The sequence below is a fragment of the Rhinichthys klamathensis genome, unplaced genomic scaffold, assembly GCF_029890125.1.
Source record: "Rhinichthys klamathensis goyatoka isolate OS25496 unplaced genomic scaffold, OSU_Roscu_1.1 h1tg000103l_1, whole genome shotgun sequence".
Classification (NCBI taxonomy): domain Eukaryota; kingdom Metazoa; phylum Chordata; class Actinopteri; order Cypriniformes; family Leuciscidae; genus Rhinichthys; species Rhinichthys klamathensis.
The window spans coordinates 2981104-3001351 of record NW_026606642.1 but is presented as its reverse complement, the minus strand read 5'-3'; the positions used below and the strand labels follow the sequence as shown (position 1 = coordinate 3001351).

Genomic DNA, 20248 nt, shown 5'->3' with positions numbered 1-20248 from the left:
TCGCCACGCCCCCAACTATGACTAGATGCTGACTTTATGTATTTGCCGCTCATTCATCTGAGATTTTCCTGTGGGGTTTTAAAAATGGGATTTTCCATTTAGGAGTAAAATAAAGCCTGTGGTAAACATGACTTGACCATACTTTAATGTTTTGTTCCACAACACAAATTGCACATATCCATAGTGAATTTGAATTTGAAAACGTGAATTGTGTATGTTCGTTTTTGATATATGTATGAACATATGTTTTTCATAAGTATATAAGACCGTTAAGTGTAAGAAAGTGTGTGCATTAACATTGTCGTGTATACTATAGGCCTACTACTGATTTCCAATAGCAGAAGAAATATAAATTAAACACCATAAAAGCCATTTCAATTTAATTATTGATATGTCCCTCTGAATGTTATCTCACCTTATTAATATTTAAAACTGCATCGTCCCTCTGAAAATTAATTAAATAATATCCACAACCAATATAACAGCAGCTTAATAATCTTTTATCCTGTCATGTATCAATGATTGATCAATGATTGATACAAATGGATGATCCATTTTGATGAACAAAATCAATTTTATTAATGATTATTTTGAGGTCATAAAGATTCATAAAAATGTTATTAATGGGGTTTTAATTAGGGGAACTTCCGACTACTTGATCAAACATTTTATAGATGTTAGATATAGATTTAGGAAGGAATATAGGAATATAGATTTCTAAATATTTCCAAAATAGTCTTGAATAAAGACAGTGAAAAAAACATTAATATTTTATATGAAATGTTGACTTTAAAACTATCTAAAACATAAGTAACTGGATAAATTCAATGTTTCTGCTCTGTTTTGTTTTATCATCCTCTTCCAGCTCTGATGTCATTGACCAGCAGAACAGCAGCAGCCGCAGAAGCCACGCCCATCAGCGCAGTGACGACCAATCGCAGCACAGCTTCAACTGAATCACAACAGGGGGCGTGGACTTCTGGAGAAACTAATGAAACAAATGATAAAATAGTATTGTGATTTTAAACAAGCTGATTTTAATTCTCTGTCAAGAACTCAGATATCCTCAAATATATCTGCAAAAACTCAAACCTGTTTAGAATGACATGAGTAAGTTTTCATTTTTACATTAATAATGCTTTAATGCACAAATTGCCCATATGACCACTAAGGTACCTGCACATGTCTGGCACAGTTCAGTCATGTTAACATGTTCACATTTTGGCAATCCTGATGATGATGAGAATGGATCTCTGCTGGTGACAGGATCAGGGATAGGAGCTGGAAAACATGATAAAAATAAAAAATCTATTTATTTCCTTTATTTATTTGGATGGGACAGTGCATATTGATGAACGTACAATATAAATTGACGTAAATGCGCTGGATTTAGAAACCACATGTTAACTGTGTGAAACTCACTCCACATTTACATTTAGTCCTTTAGCAGATGTTTTTATATACACATCAACAGCTGAGCATCACAAGCGCTTTATCACAGAAGTTATTATAATAAGAGTCATCACATAAATTATATAATAAAAAATGAAAACAGTGTAAAATGGATGGTATCAAAGAATAAAATGACGTATTATCGTTGTGGCCACTAGATGGCCCAATACACCAGATTAATCTAATAATCCTTTTCCAATCCAGTTCAGAGAGAGAGCATTGGTTCACAAAGCTTGTTTCACCATGACTACATTTATGCTTTTAGCAGATGTTTTTATCCAAAGCGGATTACAAAACTGGAACATGAATTCATCAAAGTGCCAACAATCGTTGCAGTTTACAATGCCAGGTTTATTGGATAAGTAAAGTAGATAAACACGGAGAGAAGTTTGGGCAAGCCTGTGTCCTAATAATAATAATACATTTTATTTAGAAAAGTGCCTTTCAAGGTACCCAAGGAAGGACACTGTACAAATCGGTCAAATTAAAGACCTACTAAAACACAATGCAGCTAAATCCTTGACTGAATTCACTGATAGTACGAATCAGATTGGGACATAGATGTAAGGACTGAGCGTAGGGTGAATCTGAATAACTAAATACATCCTTTCTAAAGTCCCAAAGCCTTCAGCCCCAAAAAGCCTGGAATGTAAATTAACACACACACACGCATCCCCCACAAGTGAGCGTGGTGTCCAGTTACAGAAATCTTATGACGGACTGGAATGTCCCAAAGGAAGTGAATCCTACAGCGAAAAGGAACTTCTTTTCTTTAAAAGACATTTAACCAGATATATTCAATGTGTTTTATGTGTGTTTGTTGAATTGTACGAACAATGTATCCAATCTCATCTTACGATTTGTCTTTTAGGTGTTTGATCTATGTTGTTGGGAAACTCTAATGGGATAAGGTTTCAAACTTTGCAAACTATGAGTAACCAACTCCATGTGAGGCAAGTTTGGATTCTCTGAGCTCCAATCTTCGTTCCACATTTAGCCATGTATATCACATCTTGCTAAAACTGTGTGACGCATAGGACTATAATAATTGTGAAGATTCTGCTCTTAAACACCCGACGAAATTAGGGTTTTAAATGTCTCTCTCTTAGACAAAGAGCAATAAAAACCGAAGTCCCGTCTGTGAAATTCCAACCCTCTAATTGGCCAAGCCAACAGGAAGAGGCTGGATTTCTCCAAGTTGATAAATGACGTTTCCTCACTCTTCCCTTCCTGTCCTCGTTTCATAATGTAGCATCTCGCCTCCGGGCGAGCTCTTCGCCTTTCTTTTATTTGTTTCTAGTTTAGTTTGTGTTTTTCAGTTTTAGACAAGTCTCCGGGTTTAATTCCGATCGACAAGTGAAAAGAGCACCGCGTGACATATCTCTTCAGCAAATCCAACTACAAGGGACCTTTAAACGAGCGCGCGCTCGCTTTGAAGGAGAAACACGCGCACGTGACCGCGTGACGCGCCGCACCGAGAGGCACACACGCACTTCTTCACCAGCCATGCAAAGATGTAACGTTAACTCCGCGTGATTTCCCCGTAGAGATCTTTATTTCTTTGTTAGTCAAAGTTTTGTTTTCCGTAGTCGACTCAGTTCACTTCCACGAAGTGAAACGAACTTAGCCGAACTATTTTCCTTGGGTAATGTTACCCCAAAGACTTTGAACCTCCGTTCAACACAAAGGACTCCGCTCACGCATGCGGCCAGACAGGGCCGCGCAGGAATGCCGCGACACAGAGTGACCAAGAAACTTGTGCAAGTATATCTCTTTATAGAGCTTCTAAGAAGCATTAAGAGGATGTTTTTCGTGTTGTTACAGACAGGTGACTGTCCGGGTGAATGTTGCCAATGCTCTCTCTCTCTCTCCCCCTCTCTCTCTCTCTCATACGTGTTTCCATTGTCCAAACTCTATGCATTTCTCGTTCATCGATGCCTTATCGTGTTTGTTTGTTTATTATGTTTGTAAATACATATATCCCATGTAACCGTAATAAATACATAGTTCTGCCGTATTAAATTCATTATATTCATGTTGATTGTTTACTGGCTCTTTGCTCATTTTCAAGTCCCTTAAGTGAAAGATCTTTAGCTATAAGCTTACAAATTAACGATACTTTAAAGAGTATTTGTTTATAGGGCAGGAAACCCAATTCTTGTGGCCACAGAATTGCTTTTCCTAAAATCCTATAAAGTAAGATGATATTGTGAATCCCACAAATATTATCGTGACAATTGAGCTAATTAATTTTGCCTGTTTTGTAGAACGTGGTCCGTGTAATTAATTGCAATCAACTTGTGGTTAATTGCAGGGATACACGTGCATGCATGCAGATAAAATGACATATCATCCCTTATCGGGAGATTTATTAACATGTAAGACTGATCTAATCCAAACATGTATGAATAATTATTAATTACCAATTATTAATTATGATATGCAAATTCCCCATGGATTAGATCCGCCCTTGAGTCTTTACATAGATAACATACAAAGTCCATAAAATGCCAAAAAACAGGAAACAAACACACTCAAAGGGCATACAGGAGTATACTGAGCACAAGGTGAAAAAAAAGAAAAAAAGATAAGACTGTAAATTGAAATCAAGGAGCTGACAGGAAAGCTAAGCAAAAAATATATGTTTTTGACTTAGTTTTAAAAATGGATATACTTGTGCTTTGGCGCATCTCAAGCGGCAGGGCATTCCACAGTTTAGGACCTGCCGTACTGAATGCCACCCATGGAGCGAAGCCGAGATGCGGGGACTGCACAGAGACATGTATCAGTAGAGCAAAGGGTGCGGGATTGCAGGTATGGGATGAGCAGATCTGAGAGGTAGGATCGGGCCAAATTATGTAGGGATTTATAAACAAGGAGAAGGATTTTTTAATGAATGCGGTAATGGACAGGAGGCCAGTGCAACTGCTGGAGGATATAGTAATATGATCCCAGGGCCTGGTGCGGGTGAGTAGTCTTGCAGCAGAGATTTGGACATACTGAAAGCCTATTTAAGGTTTTTTCCGGGATGCCGTGAAGTAGAGCATTGCAGTAGTCAAGCCTTAATGTAATAAATGCATGTATAAGTGTTTCTGCTGCAGATGAGTTGAGGGAAGGGCGAAGTTTGGAGATGCTTTTAAGATGGAAGAAAGATGTTCTGGTGATATTTTTAATATGTGACTCAAAAGAAAGAGTAGGATCAAAGATTACGCCCAGATTTCTAACTTCAGCAGAAGTTGTAGTGAATTAGTCAGGGATAGATAGTTGCAGATTTTCAAGTTTTTTTTTTATTTTTATTTTTTTATATTAGGGCTGGAAATAAGAATAGAAAATGTTGAGTCATCCAGTTGTTAATGGCATTTAAGCAGCTAACCAGATTGGATAATGATAAAGTGTGAGCAGGCTTGGTGTGAATGTATATCTGAGTTTCCTCTGCATGGTATTTGAGACCATAATGTTGTATTATCTGGCCAAGGGAAAGGATGTAGATTATGAACAGCATGGGACCTAGGCCAGAACCCTGGGGGACACCATGTGAAAGGGGTGAATTTGGAGATCTGAAATTCCCAATTAAAACAAACTCTTGTCTGTCAGGTATGATTTACACCAGGACAGTTTTGTTGGTTGGGTTAACTTGTTAATAGTGGAGAAGAGAGCTTTCGGGTTGTTATAAAACTTTGTCAATGATGGTTGTGTAATATATGGTCTCTTTGTAAATAGAAACATGTTCACTGTATTCCAGGGTATGCCAGGGCATGAACAGTTAGGCCGGTCTTCCGACTAAGTCGCTCTAGTCGGAAGATCGACGATTGACCGACTGACGATTCTGTTGTGGTTGGATGTATCAGTAGGGGTGACGAGACTGAGTATAGAGCTGTGGTGAGGGACTTTGTTACATGGTGTGATCGGAACCATCTGCAGCTCAACGTGACAAAGACCAAAAAACTTGTTGTAAATCTTAGGAGAACAAAGATACCAGTGACCCCTGTTTCAATCTGGGGGGTCCCTGTGGACATTGTGGAGGATTATAAATATCTGGGAGTGCACATAGATAATAAACTGAACTGGGCCAAGAACACTCAAGCACTTTACAAGAAGGGCCAAAGCCGTCTCTATTTTTTGAGGAGGCTAAGGTCCTTTAACATTGACAGGACGATGCTGAGGATGTTTTATGAATCGGTGGTAGCTAGTGCTATCCTACATGCGGTCGCATGCTGGGGTAGCAGACTGAGGGAGACAGATGCGAATAAACTGAATAAGTTGATCCGTAAAGCCGGTAATGTGGTGGGGGTTGAGCTTGACTCCCTATCGGTGGTGTCAAAGAGGAGCATGCTGTCCAAACTGAATGTCATCTTGGATAATGTCTCCCATCCACTATATGATCTGCTACTCAAACACAGGAGCACTTTCAGTGCAAGACTTATTCTACCAAAATGCACCACTGAGCGCCACAGGAAGTCATTTCTGCCAGTGGCCATCAAGCTTTATTATTCTTCCCTCTAAGTATCTGACACAGGAACCATTAGTTAGTTTTTAAATAGTTAATATTTTGGTTGCTGTGCAACATTATCTGTTTAATCTGATCTGTTTTTAAAATGAATGGGTAATATTCTCGTTGTTATTTATTTCCCTGTTCACTTGAACATTAGATTTAATTAATAGTTATTATAACAAATCCAAATAACGGGAATGTTTTTATATTTTTATTGTTGTTTATTATATATGTGGGCAATTGTGACAAAGAATTTCCCCTTGGGGATTAATAAAGTATTACTGAACTGAACTGAACTGAACTGAGGATCTAGCTGACGTCCAGCCGCCTTCATTTTATGAAGCTCAGGTGTAAACCAGTGGGCAGAGTGAGTGAAGGAGACTAGGCGTGTCTTCAGAGGTGCAAGAAGATTGAGAGAATCAGCAAGATGTGTCTTGTACAGCAGGACTAAGTCATCAATACCAACATCTAATGACTCTACGATGTTCATTGTGTTCCTATAGCCTATGTGATGGAGCGAGAGGCAAGTAGGCGATGGAGAGACTCAGGAACAGCAAGATTGAACATGATCCTATGTGTGCTAAACAATCAAGAGGAATATGTGATTGTATTGTATTTTTCTGCTAAGACAAACACCCTGCTCCTCTTGATTGTTTAATCAAGCCTGTGTCGTTAAAGTGTTGTTAAAAGCAAATATTGTGCAAACATCCTCTCCGGACATCACTTTTTACCACAACTATTTCAATCCCTGAGCAGGGCTCAAAGAACAGCCCATTTCAACAGGAGCTCGCGGTTTAGTTGTTAGCGTAGCCTTAAAAAAGACTTTAATTATAAACTTTTGCAGTTAAAAAGCATCTCTTTCCATTAATGACTATATAAAAGTGGTAAAGTTTCTTGGAGCCTTTTAATGGTGTCAGATAATCATGTGTTTTTCACAGTCTGCTGAAGGAAGTTTTAATATAGAGAATCAGTCACATGACATGATGGTGGCGGTAAGTATTTATAATGACACGCTAGCGGTTGCAACAAAGCTAGCAAAATTATTCACAGAATAACAAGAATTGTGTAAAATTCTTATAAATAACTTCTACTTAATCTTGCTCATCTGCAAGGTCTCAGCTTTAATATGCAAATCATGGACACAGAGAGATGCATATGCAGCTGAACATCCTTCTTATATTTAACATAGACATAGTAGACTATATTAATATTTCACATTCACAGATATCACAGTTTTTTATTTTATTTTATTTTTTTATCAGATATAAGCATTCACTGATTTTGTACTTTTTCCAAAGTAAACTGCTAATCATACGAGGAAGTTAAATTGTGGAAGTACTTTCAACCCCAGACGGCTCAAAGGAACACACACTCATGCTATTTACGCTTCAAGACATGCAAACACAAAAGCATATTGACCACAAACATCCACACATTCTAATGCACACACTCTCTATCCAACAGATGAAACTACATTCATATTCCATATCTGAAAATGAGGCCTTCTGTAGTTTGACCTGTAGAAAACAATACTGTAAAAATACATAAAACATTTTTTTTTATTAAATATGTACTGTCATTCTGCAAATTGTATTACTTAAAGTGTCCCTATTATGTTTTTTTTAAAAGGTTCATATAATTGTATATTGTCTACAATAGATTTACATGCATCCAATGTCAAAAAACACTTTAATTTTGAACATGAACATTGAACATGAACATTGAACATTTATTCGAAGATTCATTCTCTCTAAACCCAGTCTGTTCAGATTGGTCTACTCTGCTCTGATTGGTCAGATGACCCAGTCTGTTCAGATTGGTCTACTCTGCTCTGATTGGTCAGATGACCCAGTCTGTTGAGATTGGTCTACTCTGCTCTGATTGGTCAGATGACCCAGTCTGTTGAGATTGGTCTACTCTGCTCTGATTGGTCAGATGACCCAGTCTGTTGTGATTGGTCTACTCTGCTCTGATTGGTCAGATGACCCAGTCTGTTGAGATTGGTCTACTCTGCTCTGATTGGTCAGATGACCCAGTCTGTTGAGATTGGTCTACTCTGCTCTGATTGGTCAGATGACCCAGTCTGTTGAGATTGGTCTACTCTGCTCTGATTGGTCAGATGACCCAGTCTGTTGAGATTGGTCTACTCTGCTCTGATTGGTCAGATGACCCAGTCTGTTGAGATTGGTACTCTGCTCTGATTGGTCAGATGACCCAGTCTGTTGAGATTGGTCTACTCTGCTCTGATTGGTCAGATGACCCAGTCTGTTGAGATTGGCCTACTCTGTCTGTTGCCACTGCAGCAGACTCATATTGCAGTATTAAGGTGTTGTGGCAAAACTTCTGTTAAACATCATCACTGCATAAGAGACACTCAGAGTCAAATTAATAAAAAGAGAAATATGTTATTCTTGCAAGAATAGGCCCAGTCGCCATCACAGCAGTTACCCTGTGAAGTGAGCAACAGGAAGACATGAGACAGCCTTTATACTCTTTTCAAGGTTCCTCCTCGCCCGCTGTACCTTTCACCCACTCAGATAAGGTCCCCAATTCTGTTCAGTTTCTACTTAAGGACACAAACTGGCACTGAAATAAACTAGCCAAATCTGACCATCCCTAAGGTCAGAGGTCCTGTCCCATATGTTCCTGAAACGTCACGCACAAGCACGTACACACATATACTTTTACACATTGAATAGGTTCTCTCTCTTATGATATCTGTTATGAATAAATTACTATTATAATTTCTACAACAAAGGCTATAATGATTAGTCGATTAATTGATTGTTAATTTAAATTACGATCGATCATTGGAATTTGTGAAAATTGACATCCCTACTATGACAGTATGACAGGTGTGAAAAGGACAAATTATCGACACTTCAAAAGTTAGAGGCTTTTCTCATGGTCAGTTTTAAGTGTTTATAGAAGCCTCTATGGATTATTATTTAAAATGGAATTGCAGTGTCATAGAGAAATTTCAAAGGTCACAAATAATAATTAAAAAAATATTTTTTAGTATTGATAAGAATTATGACAATAAAATGGCACTTCTGTAATATATAATAGAGTGAGCTGTAATTCTCTACTCACCATAGACAGTAACAGTGAATCTGTGTGTAGAGAACGAGATGCTGCGGCTGATCTCAACTTCATAAACTCCATAATGTTCAGTTCTGGGGTGTATGATGGTCAGAGATCCAGTCTTCTCGTCCAGGTCCAGTCTGTCTCTGAATCTCATATTAGGACCATAAAAGACCTCGCTCGTCACTCCATCAGTTTTAGCTATAAGAGGCCCGTTAGTTCCAAATCTCCACTTTATCACATCATTTCTCTGTATTTCAGCAGCATTAATCTTTAGAGTGACAGAATCTCCCTCCATCACTGACTTCAGTCCATCAGCAAACACTCCTGAAGAACACAAAGACACAGTCTCTCACTCACACATAATAAAGCAGCACCAATACCAAATAATTTAGTCTACCGCAGCCTACTGTTGCACGCACGCTCGCTGTTTATCCAGCACCGGCTGATTTCATTAAAGTAGGATCTATTGTGACATCAGTAACGAAGAAAAACGAAATAAAGACTATTGTTACGCTTGACGTAAAGCAAGTCAAATTAGTTTTCTTATGTCTCATTAGAACTACAGAAACGCGACCCGATCTGGCGATCTTACATAACGTGGCAGATATAGGACCGCAAAGTGGAGCCATAAGGGCCTTTCACCCTGTTACGACTTGATGAACCACTGAAACAATTTTGGAAACATTATTTTAGGGTATTTTAAACATTATTTTAGGGTATTCTCATTATTTAGGCGTCCCATTTAGCATTTTAACGCTCTGAAGTGTGCTCAGCAGCGCCCCCTTTGTACCCTTGAAGCGGTCTTCCACGAAGCCTGCATAGATGCAGGCTCCACGCACTTTAACTACCCAGGAATCCTTGCGAAATGCCAATCAGAAAACGGATGGGAGGAGATGTCGCTCACGGACTGTAAACATATTGAGATATGACATGTTGATTGCAGTACGACAAAAGGCTTGTTAAAATAAAGTAAATACAATCTCCTCAGTGACAGTCCCGAAATAAAGTCCGTTGGTGCTTCAGTGACTACTTCGCTCAGTGAACCTGTCAATCACAGCTGTCAATAATGATGTCTAACCACTGCATCAAAAACTAAAAAACTTCTTTTTAAAACAGAAACTTACAATAGCGTGATAAAAACTACAACCAATGACACAAACCACCTTTGGACAAATATTTGAAGTGTTATTAAATTGTTTAGTTGGTCTCACATCCCATTGAATTACATGGGGAGACGGGGTTTATGACCTATACTAGGACCGGTCACCGGGGGGCGATCGAGACGTTTTGGCTTCACTTTGAGGGCTTGTGTGGCACGCTTGGTTTGGACCAATAGGCCTTTGTCACGAAAAAATTGAAGACCGGAAGTACGTCTTTTAGGAATACGGCTCTTCCGGTTGGCTTTTTACAATGGCGAGTCCGATAGATACCGCTGGACCAAATCTCTCCGCACCCTGCCTGAAGTCCCATATGACGTTGTTATAGCTCTAGCCGTTCGCCAGAAAGGTTTCTATGGGAACAGTGAGTTGGACCAATCAGCAGACGTTGCTGCTACGCTTAGGATTGTGGGTAGTGTAGTTTTTCATAAAATCGCGGATAAAACATGTTTTTCTTAAAACAAGGTTAATTTCATACGAACTTATAGCTTCTACAGGAGCAAAAACCTTAGTTTCACAACCTCATAGTTCGTGGTCAGTCTACCTCGGATGGTTTAGACATTATGGCTGATAATCTAAATCCTTATCGAGAAATACTGTTGACCGGAAGTTCTGTATCCCTACTCCGCGTTCCGGAAGCAGGAAGTGTGACATAGGCATATGCAGCACGAGCCGATCTTCGTGTATTTTGTCAAGCGACACTGTTACTACACAGCGCTAAAGCCCCGTTCACACCGCCAGTGACTTTGTCGCTGTATGTCGCTAGGTTCTGTACTGTGAAGTCGCTTGTGGGCGTTCCTAGTGTTGTCGCTCTAATGTTATTGGTAGACTGCACGTCTGGCCATATCTATACAAAATACCATCACAAGTGATATATACAAATATATCATTTTAATTTGACTAGGAATTAGGCTCAAAAGAAATATGCTGTTGGGAGAGTGTTATATTACCACAGCAGTGTTCAGTGGAAATCATTTAACGATCGATCAACAAATTAAACTCACTCATACTGACATAAATTACTAAAACGTCATTCAAATTTGACAAATAATACATTTTCTTGTCCCTAATAGTCAACATAATGCAGGGGACACTGTAAAATGAACTGCAACAGTGCTAAACTTGCATCATGAAATTACAACACTCTAACTATAAATTAATTAAACTCACTAAGACTGTCGACAGTTTCTTTTCTATGAATCATTTTACTATATCCATGTATGTGGTTACAGTCAAATCATATAAAACCGTGAAATCGTCCTGGAAATCGTCTGTCTTGCCTGCACTCGAGACGTTGACTGAACGTCTTCTTTCCTATTGGTTGTTGCTCGCGAAAATCGCTTCTCATTTGCATAAAGTTGAAATTCTCAACTTTTGCCGCTTGTCTCTTGTCGCTTGACACGCCCACATTCTGTCACCAACGGTCACTGTCGCTCGTGTCCCTGGATGTCGCCAGCGCTCCATTGAAATGGATGGGATCATGTCGCTTTGTCGCTGCGTGACGCTGGCGGTGTGAACAGGGCTTCAGTAATAACATTGCTGCGAGATCTAGTGAGAAGCATTCACATTTCTCCGTTATTAACGGATCAAACAGCGTTGACGTGCAAACCAGGAAGAAACATTGTGTTATGAATGAACTATTCAGTGTCCACAGATCAGCAACATTCACCGTGGATTTACTGTAGCCTACACGAACTGTAACTTTGGAAGTTTGGCAGGAAAAGCAGGCTATAATGCTTTCAAGTAATATTGCGTGGGTTTTATTTTGACTTAATGAATACAGTTACTGCCCTCAAATGTTAATCTGAACTAAGATAAACCTTTGTTTATTACTCCTACTACAATATTACAATTTTTTTTTTCCAAGGAGCTGTTTTGTTTTATATGCTCATAAGAAAAGTCAAGTATAGCTCCATCATTGCTCATAGTAAAAAAAAAATATCATAGCCTACTTTATGATGTTTTAATAAAAATAATTAAAAATAAATAAATCAAGGAACTTTCTCTGGCATTTCTTTCTTTTTGCTGTATCGAAAACATACCGAACCGTGACACAAGTGTATCGTATCGAACCGTGAATTTTGTGAACCATTTCACTAGCCTGGCTGCCAGCCCGAACCCCGCCCACAACAATTTTTGGTCGGGAAGTTCGGTCTGGACTCGAACCGTTGAGGAGCTATTATGCCCGATCAAAAATTGTTCGGACCAATCAAATTGTCAGGGGGGGCTTTATACGATGATGGACAGATGAGCAACCATAGACATCATATCTATGTGAGCAACGGTAACGTAACCATCCACGTCATCAGAGCGCTTGGGTTGAATTCATGGCTGCCGCTGGAGAATTGAGTTGTGTTTATTCCGCTATCGCGTGTGTTATAGAAGATATAGACAGCGCATTCATTTTAGAAGAGGAACAGAGAACCGCAAAAAAAGGCATTTGTTGATGGAAAATATGTTTTGCCATCCTTCCTATCCTACGGGATTCGGAAAAAGTTTAATCTATCAACTTTAATCTATCTCTCAACATACGTCACTTACTCCGTTGCTCTGATTGGTTGTAGGTCTATCCAATTGAGTGCAGAGGCCTTTTATTTCCTGGTTTGGTTGACACGCCCCATAATCACAGCCCAATGGAGCAGTATCAGACTCACATTCTGACTAGAATATGAGTATGACAAAGTCAGGCTATCATTTCACCCCTAATAAACTCAATTCTGCCATCAAACAGGAATAACTGACTGAAAGTAAAGATGTCATGTCTGGTATTATAGCTTAGATTTGATAAATACATATAATTTACACTCACCTAAAGGATTATTAGTAACACCTGTTCAATTTCTCATTGATGCAATTATCTAATCAACCAATCACATGGCAGTTGCTTCAACGCATTTAGGGGTGTGGTCCTGGTCAAGACAATCTCCTGAACTCCAAACTGAATGTCAGAATGGTAAAGAAAGGTGATTTAAGCAATTTTGCTTGCCATTGTTCATCATGTCAATAATGCTGTAAACTGATTTCCTTCAGTCATTCTGCTTGTTGACAGCAGGTCCTCATCACTAATGCTCAATCATCAGTTAATTAATCACTTAATTAGATCATTAACTTCACCACTTCTTCAGTGTTGCTCTAACACTTGGCAAAGCTTCATAGACAAATCATTTCCAAAGGGGCGTCACCAACGGACTTCGCTCAAATGCCTCTGGGCGCAATTGGATACACCTAAATCAGAGCGATGAAGGAGATGACGTATGCAGAGCAACGGAGAAACCTCTCCAAGTGTTGTTCTTTGCTCGGGTTTTAACAAAAACGAAACGTTCAAATCGCTTAAACTTTTTTGGTAAAAAAAATATACTAATGTCATAGAACCCTTGCAAAATTATAAAAATACACTTTTTCTCAGGGGGATATATCCCCCACCACTTTTTGAAACATTAAGGCACGGATGTATCTAATACAAATAAATAAAACATTTCCAGTTAACTAGCAGAGCCTTCATTTAGTTTGCTATTAAATAAGAGATCTAGCGCTTAAAGCTGTTGTTTTTGAAATCAAGCTGAGCGCTCGTTTCCGCTGTTATCATCAGTGTCATGGATACAGTGTTCTGTTGTGGCTCGCACGCAGTCTTCACTCGGACGCGCGCTTCAATCTATCGCCGTTGCAGACTCCGGTGATTTCACAAAATAAAATGCACACAAACGTCTCCCTGCTTGATATAGACTGTAACCACTGATGAACATATTAAGTTTTAATGAGAGAGAGAAAAAAACTATAAACTTGTGGATTGATGATTTATTTATGGGTTGAGAAGAGAGGCTGCACAGTTTGGTGACCCATGCCTTACGGCATTGGTCCTGGCTTTTGTTCACACAGAGCGCGTTCCGGGACTGATTCCGGCAATGTTACTAGGTCCTCAACCCGGCATCGATGCCGGTATCAATCACGGGTCGTGTTTGCGTTCACACAGAAGGCGTTCTGGCATTTTCCCGGGATCAACGCGCTGTGTGAAAGGGGCTTAGAGGCTTTTCTCATGGTCAGTTTTTAGAAGCCTAAATGGATTCATATTTAAAATGGATTTGTGCCATAGAGAACTTTCAAAGATCACAAATAATTAAATATATTTTGTAGTATTGAGAGGAATTAACATTAAAATGAATACTTCTCTACTTCTGACAATAAAATGGCACTTCTGTAATATATGTGAGCTGTATTTCTGTACTCACCATTGACAGTAACAGTGAATCTGTATGTAGACGATGGGCTGCGGCTGATGTCAACTTCATAAACTCCAGCATGATCAGGTCTGATGTTCATGATGGTCAGAGATCCAGTCTTCTTGTCCAGCTTCAGTCTGTCTCTGAATCTCCCATCAGGAACATTAGGGATCATATTGATCTCTCCACTGTCTCCACTGGTTTTAGCTATAAGAGGCCCGTTAGTTCCAAATCTCCAGTTTATCACATCATTTCTCTGTATTTCAGCAGCATTAATCTGTAGAGTGACAGATTCTCCCTCCATCACTGACTTCAGGTCATCAGCAAACACTCCTGAAGAACACACAGACACAGTCTCTCACGCACACATATTAATGTGAAGTGTAATACTGATTTAACTCACGTTTAAAGTAGTTTTGAAATGATTGCAAACTTTGGAAAGGTAAAAGATAGAAACAGTGGTGTGGAAAATTAATGTCCGGGTGCAAAATACAGATATCTGAATTCATATCAGATATTTTACATTTTAAGTTTTGTTTCAGTAGGAGTTCGGAAAGTACATAGAACAGTGTCAATCCCCATTTATTTATTTTTTGATTGATGGGGGAACTGAAGTTCATTAGAGATCATACATGTTACTTCAAATTTTTGTGCCATCAAACAGGAATTACTGACTGAAAGTACAGATGTCATGTTTGGTATGTTATAGCTTCGATTTGATAAATTCAAATCATTTAAAAACAAATGTTTAATGTTGATGAGACTAATGCACTAAATCTGTATCTGAAACACAAACGTGAATCCAGTCCACATCTCATAGTAATATCTAGGAATAAAAGCGAGAGCACTTCTTCTGACTTTGTTTACTGATGTACTATTAATAATCTCTAACTTCTACCAGAACACAAAATAATGTTAGTACTGTAACTTACCATCCAGACGGCAAAAGTAAAGCCAGAGAAAAACGAATGTTTTTCCTTTTAACATTTTCTTCAGACAGCTCTGAGTTTTGAAATAGGGGTTAAAAAAAATTTCTGAGAGCGATGTAGACTCTAGTTAAGTTATGTAGAAAAAAAATCCACGTACTTCTGTCTTTGTGTCTCGGCTGAGTGAGCAAGTGTGTATTGTGATGACGGCGTGGTCCGGTTTTGCAACAGTGCTATTTTTCTGCTGGGGGGGGGGGCTGCTTGCCATGGTTCATCGTGTCAATAATGCTGTAAACTGCTTTCCTTCAGTCATTCTGCTTGTTAACAGCAGGTCTTCATTACTAATGCTCAATCATCAGTTAATTAATCACTTAATTAGATCATTAACTTCACCACTTCTTCAGTGTTGCTCTAACACTCTAGTGTGGACTCATTTGTTCATTAAACCCCGAGGAATTTGCTGTGGGGTTAAAAGGGTTAAAGGTGTAAGATGAAAAAAACATAGTGAAACTTAATTTAACAGTAATAAACTGTAAATTAATTTACAGCAACAAACCATAGAACAACAGTAATTTACTGTTTGTAACGTCACAGGTTGATGTGGTGCAGAAATTATTTTCTATTGGTTTTGCTTTGGTATTACACTTAACAATACGATTATTTATTAAACCATGTAACTGTGTGACACCAACACTATATACATTTTTTATGATATCTCTTCAGTTTTCTCCGTGTTAGCTCTTGCAGCTCTGACGTCATTGACCAGAAGAACAGCAGCGGCCGCAGAAGCCACGCCCATCAGCGCAGTGACGACCAATCGCAGCACGGCTTCAACTGAATCACAACAGGGGGTGTGGCCTTCTGAAAAACAAATGAGCAATGATAAAACAGAATTGAAATTTTCAACAAGCTGATTTTTATTCTCTGTCAGAAACTCAGATATCAGCAAAAGATATCTGCAAAAACTCGACTTGAAGAACGAACGACTCGAAACCGAAGAGACGAACTAATGAACAGAATGAATGGGAGTCTATGGAGCTAAACGGCTAAATTTGTCTCTTTCACCCGATTGCCGTTGATAAATCTCAGATTTGATTCTAGGTTTTGCAAGTTCAACATGGGTTATAGGTCGAAAGTTGAATGAACGAGTACTTATGTCCTTTCGATTTCTTACAGGTTGAGTTGTTGTTGCCCATAACACGCTAGCATTCTGCTAATGGACGCTGATTGGTCAATGAAGGACTGATTACGACCAGAGACACCGCTTGATGGCATCCGAAGCGGGACCAATGATAAGGCGGACTTAACTCTTCTAACTGTGTTGTATATCAAATAAACTGACACAACCCTGTCTATTTTTGTTAAATTTCAGTTTTATTGATAAGTAATAGCCATTATAACAGTATAAGTAGCCTAAAAGGTATAAGAAGTTATACAAAACAATAAACAAAGTAAACGATTCAGACAAACATACAGCAGGATACAACGTTAAAATAGCCTAAATATAAAGTTATGAAACTTCACTTTGCCCTCAGCCAAAACGATTTGCCAGGGAAAAAATTATAGATTAATGAGACCAAAGATCGCCCGTTAGATATACACAAGACGAATTATATCTCATGTTTAACCCACTAGACTAGCGAGCGGCACACCGTCAGACGCACTAGCCGAGGTGAGGCTGTTCCAGGCGGGGTACATGAGCGCTGAGCGCCCGCTGATCCCTGGATCTCACAACTCCGAAAACGTCAGATCAAATTTTTAAATAGGCGCTATCTTTATAAATAAACCACAGATTTGAGCTTTAAACAACTACATTGTCGTCTGAAAAACTATTAAAACTACATTTCGTGACACAATAACAGTAGTATTTTTAAATTTCCCGTCTGTCTATGTGACAGCACCAAAGGATTGCAGGCGCTATCTTTATAAATAAACCACAGATTTGAGCTTTAAACAACTACATTGTCGTCTGAAAAACTATTAAAACTACATTTCGTGACACAATAACAGTAGTATTTTTAAATTTCCCGTCTGTCTATGTGACAGCACCAAAGGATTGCCGTAAAGCATGTCTCTGGTCGTACGATGTGTATGACGTCATTGACATTTTAAAAGACTTTTTAAAGCAAATAAGTGACTCTAAAAAATCTAACACCCAGTAATGTGTAATTTCTTTGCATCTCCTTTCGAATACAACATTCAAATTACTAGACAAAAAAATTATATCCTGAGAAAAGTGGATTTTGAGGGGTATAGCTCTATAGACCTCCATTCATTCTGCACTCCGCCTGTGAGCGCCCTCATATGGAATCAGAGTGGAACTGCAACCAGTTCAGAAGCCGGAAGTTTACTGAGTGGGAGTTCTCCCCATATTAGACATTCTCTGGTAGTCGTAAATACGCTGTCATTAATAATGTTTGATATAATGTATTTTCTGTTTGTCGATGTTAATCAGATTAGCTCACGTTCAGTCACTGCATTATATCTGTCATCTCTCCACGGAGGCTTTGCGTTTCATTGCTGTCTAATTCAAAACAGGGTGATTAAACACTGTCTGTCACGTGACGTGCTAGGCCTCCTAGACCTTCAATAAATTAATCATATTTATATCAGGTTTCAGTAGTACAATTAGCTCCAAAGTTGTATTTGTAGAAGAAGCACAGTAAAAACAACACTTATACCATGCTTTTACCACAGTAACGTTAGTTTTACTGTGATATATGTGGTAAAAGGACTGTAACCACAAAACTTGCCATGCTTTTACCACAGTAATGTTAGTTTTACTGTGATATGTGTGGTAAAAGGACTGTAACCACAAAGCTTACCATGCTTTTACCACACTATTGGTAGTTTTAATGTGATACTTATTATTGTAAATGCACAGTAACTACAACACTTACCATGCTTTTACCACAGTAACCCTAGTTTTACTGTGATATGTGTGGTAAATGGACAGTAACCACAGAACTTACAATGCTTTAAACCTCAGTAACCTTAGTTTTACTGTGATGGATGTAGTAAAGGACAGTAAATACAAACTTACCATGCTTTTACCTCAGTATTGGTAGTTTTAAAGTGATTTTTGTTGTAAATGCCTACTAATCACAACACTTACCATGCTTTTAATGCTTAATAATGTAACATCCAATATTTGTAAGTTAAATCAGTACTTTTTCCTTTAAATAATCCTATATATTATACATAATGATATTTTATTTTCTCTTTTTTCAGCAGAAAAGACCAAAAGGGCCTTTCGGACTCAGTCGACCCATTATTGTTGGAGGAGAAGTTAACTGAGGAGACGGAAAGCTGCAAAGGCAAATATTCGCAATGGTATGTATGTATTGGTTTTAACCCTAAATCAAACATTCTATCAAGCATTTGTTGTTTCTTAAACCTTTTCTTACAAAACCCATAGCTCAATCAGTACAAACATAGTCTCAAAGTCTTAATAATTCACAAGATTTAACAAGTTGATCTATCATTTTTTCCCTGGCAAATCGTTTTGGCTGAAGGCAAAGTGAAGTTTCATAACTTTATATTTAGGCTATTTTAACGTTGTATCCTGCTGTATGTTTGTCTGAATCGTTTACTTTGTTTATTGTTTTGTATTACTTCTTATACCTTTTAGGCTACTTATACTGTTATAATGGCTATTACTTATCAATAAAACTGAAATTTAACAAAAATAGACAGGGTTGTGTCAGTTGATTTGATATACAACACAGTTAGAAGAGTTAAGTCCGCCTTATCATTGGTCCCGCTTCGGATGCCATCAAGCGGTGTCTCTGGTCGTAATCAGTCCTTCACTGACCAATCAGCGTCCATTAGCAGAATGCTAGCGTGTTATGGGCAACAACAACTCAACCTGTAAGAAATCGAAAGGACATAAGTACTCGTTCATTCAACTTTCGACCTATAACACATGTTGAACTTGCAAAACCTAGAATCAAATCTGAGATTTATCAACGGCAATCGGGTGAAAGAGACAAATTTAGCCGTTTAGCTCCATAGACTCCCATTCATTCTGCACTCGGACGATCGCCCCCAGTGGAACTCTGGTGGAACTACAACCAAAATTCGGTACAATAGGACTTAATAGGGAGTGGCCAGGCTTTCCGTAGACGGGCTTTGCGACTACTTACCAACATCTGGCACACGTGTCGTGAACTGGTGCCAAATATCGCGATGTGTTCGGGACGAGACTTCTTCAGCGCGATTTCCTAATAAAATATCATTTAATAAAATAAACAGCATAGTGTTGTGTATTGATGTGACGTCATCGACGTCATCAGGTACAAAGTGGAGATAAAGGACGGATGGAAGTTATATCTGGTGTCTGTGTGGTTCGATCCGAAATAACTAGAAAGTATATAACATTGGCGACGAGGATGCTACAACAAGGACTCACTCGTTAGTTGAATCTGAAAGTGAGTTAGAGGTGCGTCACGCCGACTAGTTTATCTCAGTTAACTGAAGTCTGATACAGCACGCGTTAAAGATGGACGGTACTGTTCCTAAGTTCGACTGCTACAGTGATCCAGCCACGTTGGGTCCGCGATGGACAAGATGGTTAAATGCATTCGAACTTTTTGCCGATGGAAAGGGTTTGATCCTGACTGACGATGCACCTGACGCTACAAAGCAAAGAAGGCGAGCCTTGCTCTTACATCACGCTGGGACAGATGTCCAGGATATTTTCTCCACACTCGCTGACACAGGAGGGCCAACTGGTTACGTGCAGGCAGTAACAGCACTGAACGCATACTTTGTGCCTCAGGTAAACACGGCGTTTGCAAGACAGTCGTTTTATCAGCTAAAGCAGAAAACGGGACAGACCGTGCAACAGTTTACCACATGTTTAAGGCAAGCGGCAAAAGATTGTGATTTTGGAGCTGATAAAGACAATCAAATTAG

General features: G+C 38.8%; 1 protein-coding gene across 2 annotated transcripts; it reads right to left on the bottom strand.

Moving 5' to 3' along the window:
• Nucleotides 1-796: 796 nt before the first annotated feature.
• On the bottom strand, nt 797-15431 carry LOC130086900 (uncharacterized). 2 transcript variants are annotated; one of them, XM_056253121.1, is made up of 5 exons: nt 15338-15431; nt 14415-14738; nt 9038-9355; nt 1177-1281; nt 797-979 (listed from the first exon to the last, which is right to left on the bottom strand). In XM_056253121.1, exons 1-5 carry the CDS (start codon nt 15390-15392, stop codon nt 852-854), a joined length of 930 nt encoding a protein of 309 aa, XP_056109096.1. In that variant the 5' UTR covers nt 15393-15431; the 3' UTR covers nt 797-851. The 2 variants fall into 2 exon arrangements, with proteins under 2 accessions (XP_056109096.1, XP_056109097.1); XM_056253122.1 differs by having other exon boundaries at nt 891-979; nt 1219-1281.
• Between the last annotated feature and the right edge of the window lie 4817 nt (nt 15432-20248).

What these genes read in the sequence shown, in the direction of transcription:
- LOC130086900 (XM_056253121.1), bottom strand. Translation starts at nt 15,392, where the DNA reads ATGTTAAAAGGAAAAACATTCGTTTTTCTCTGGCTTTACTTTTGCCGT. An exon ending in ATTCACTGTTACTGTCAATG is followed by an intron (nt 9,356 to 14,414) that starts GTGAGTACAGAA and finishes TGTGTTCTTCAG; the next exon opens with GAGTGTTTGCTGATGGACTG. An exon ending in ACTGTGCCAGACATGTGCAG is followed by an intron (nt 980 to 1,176) that starts GTACCTTAGTGG and finishes TAGTTTCTCCAG; the next exon opens with AAGTCCACGCCCCCTGTTGT.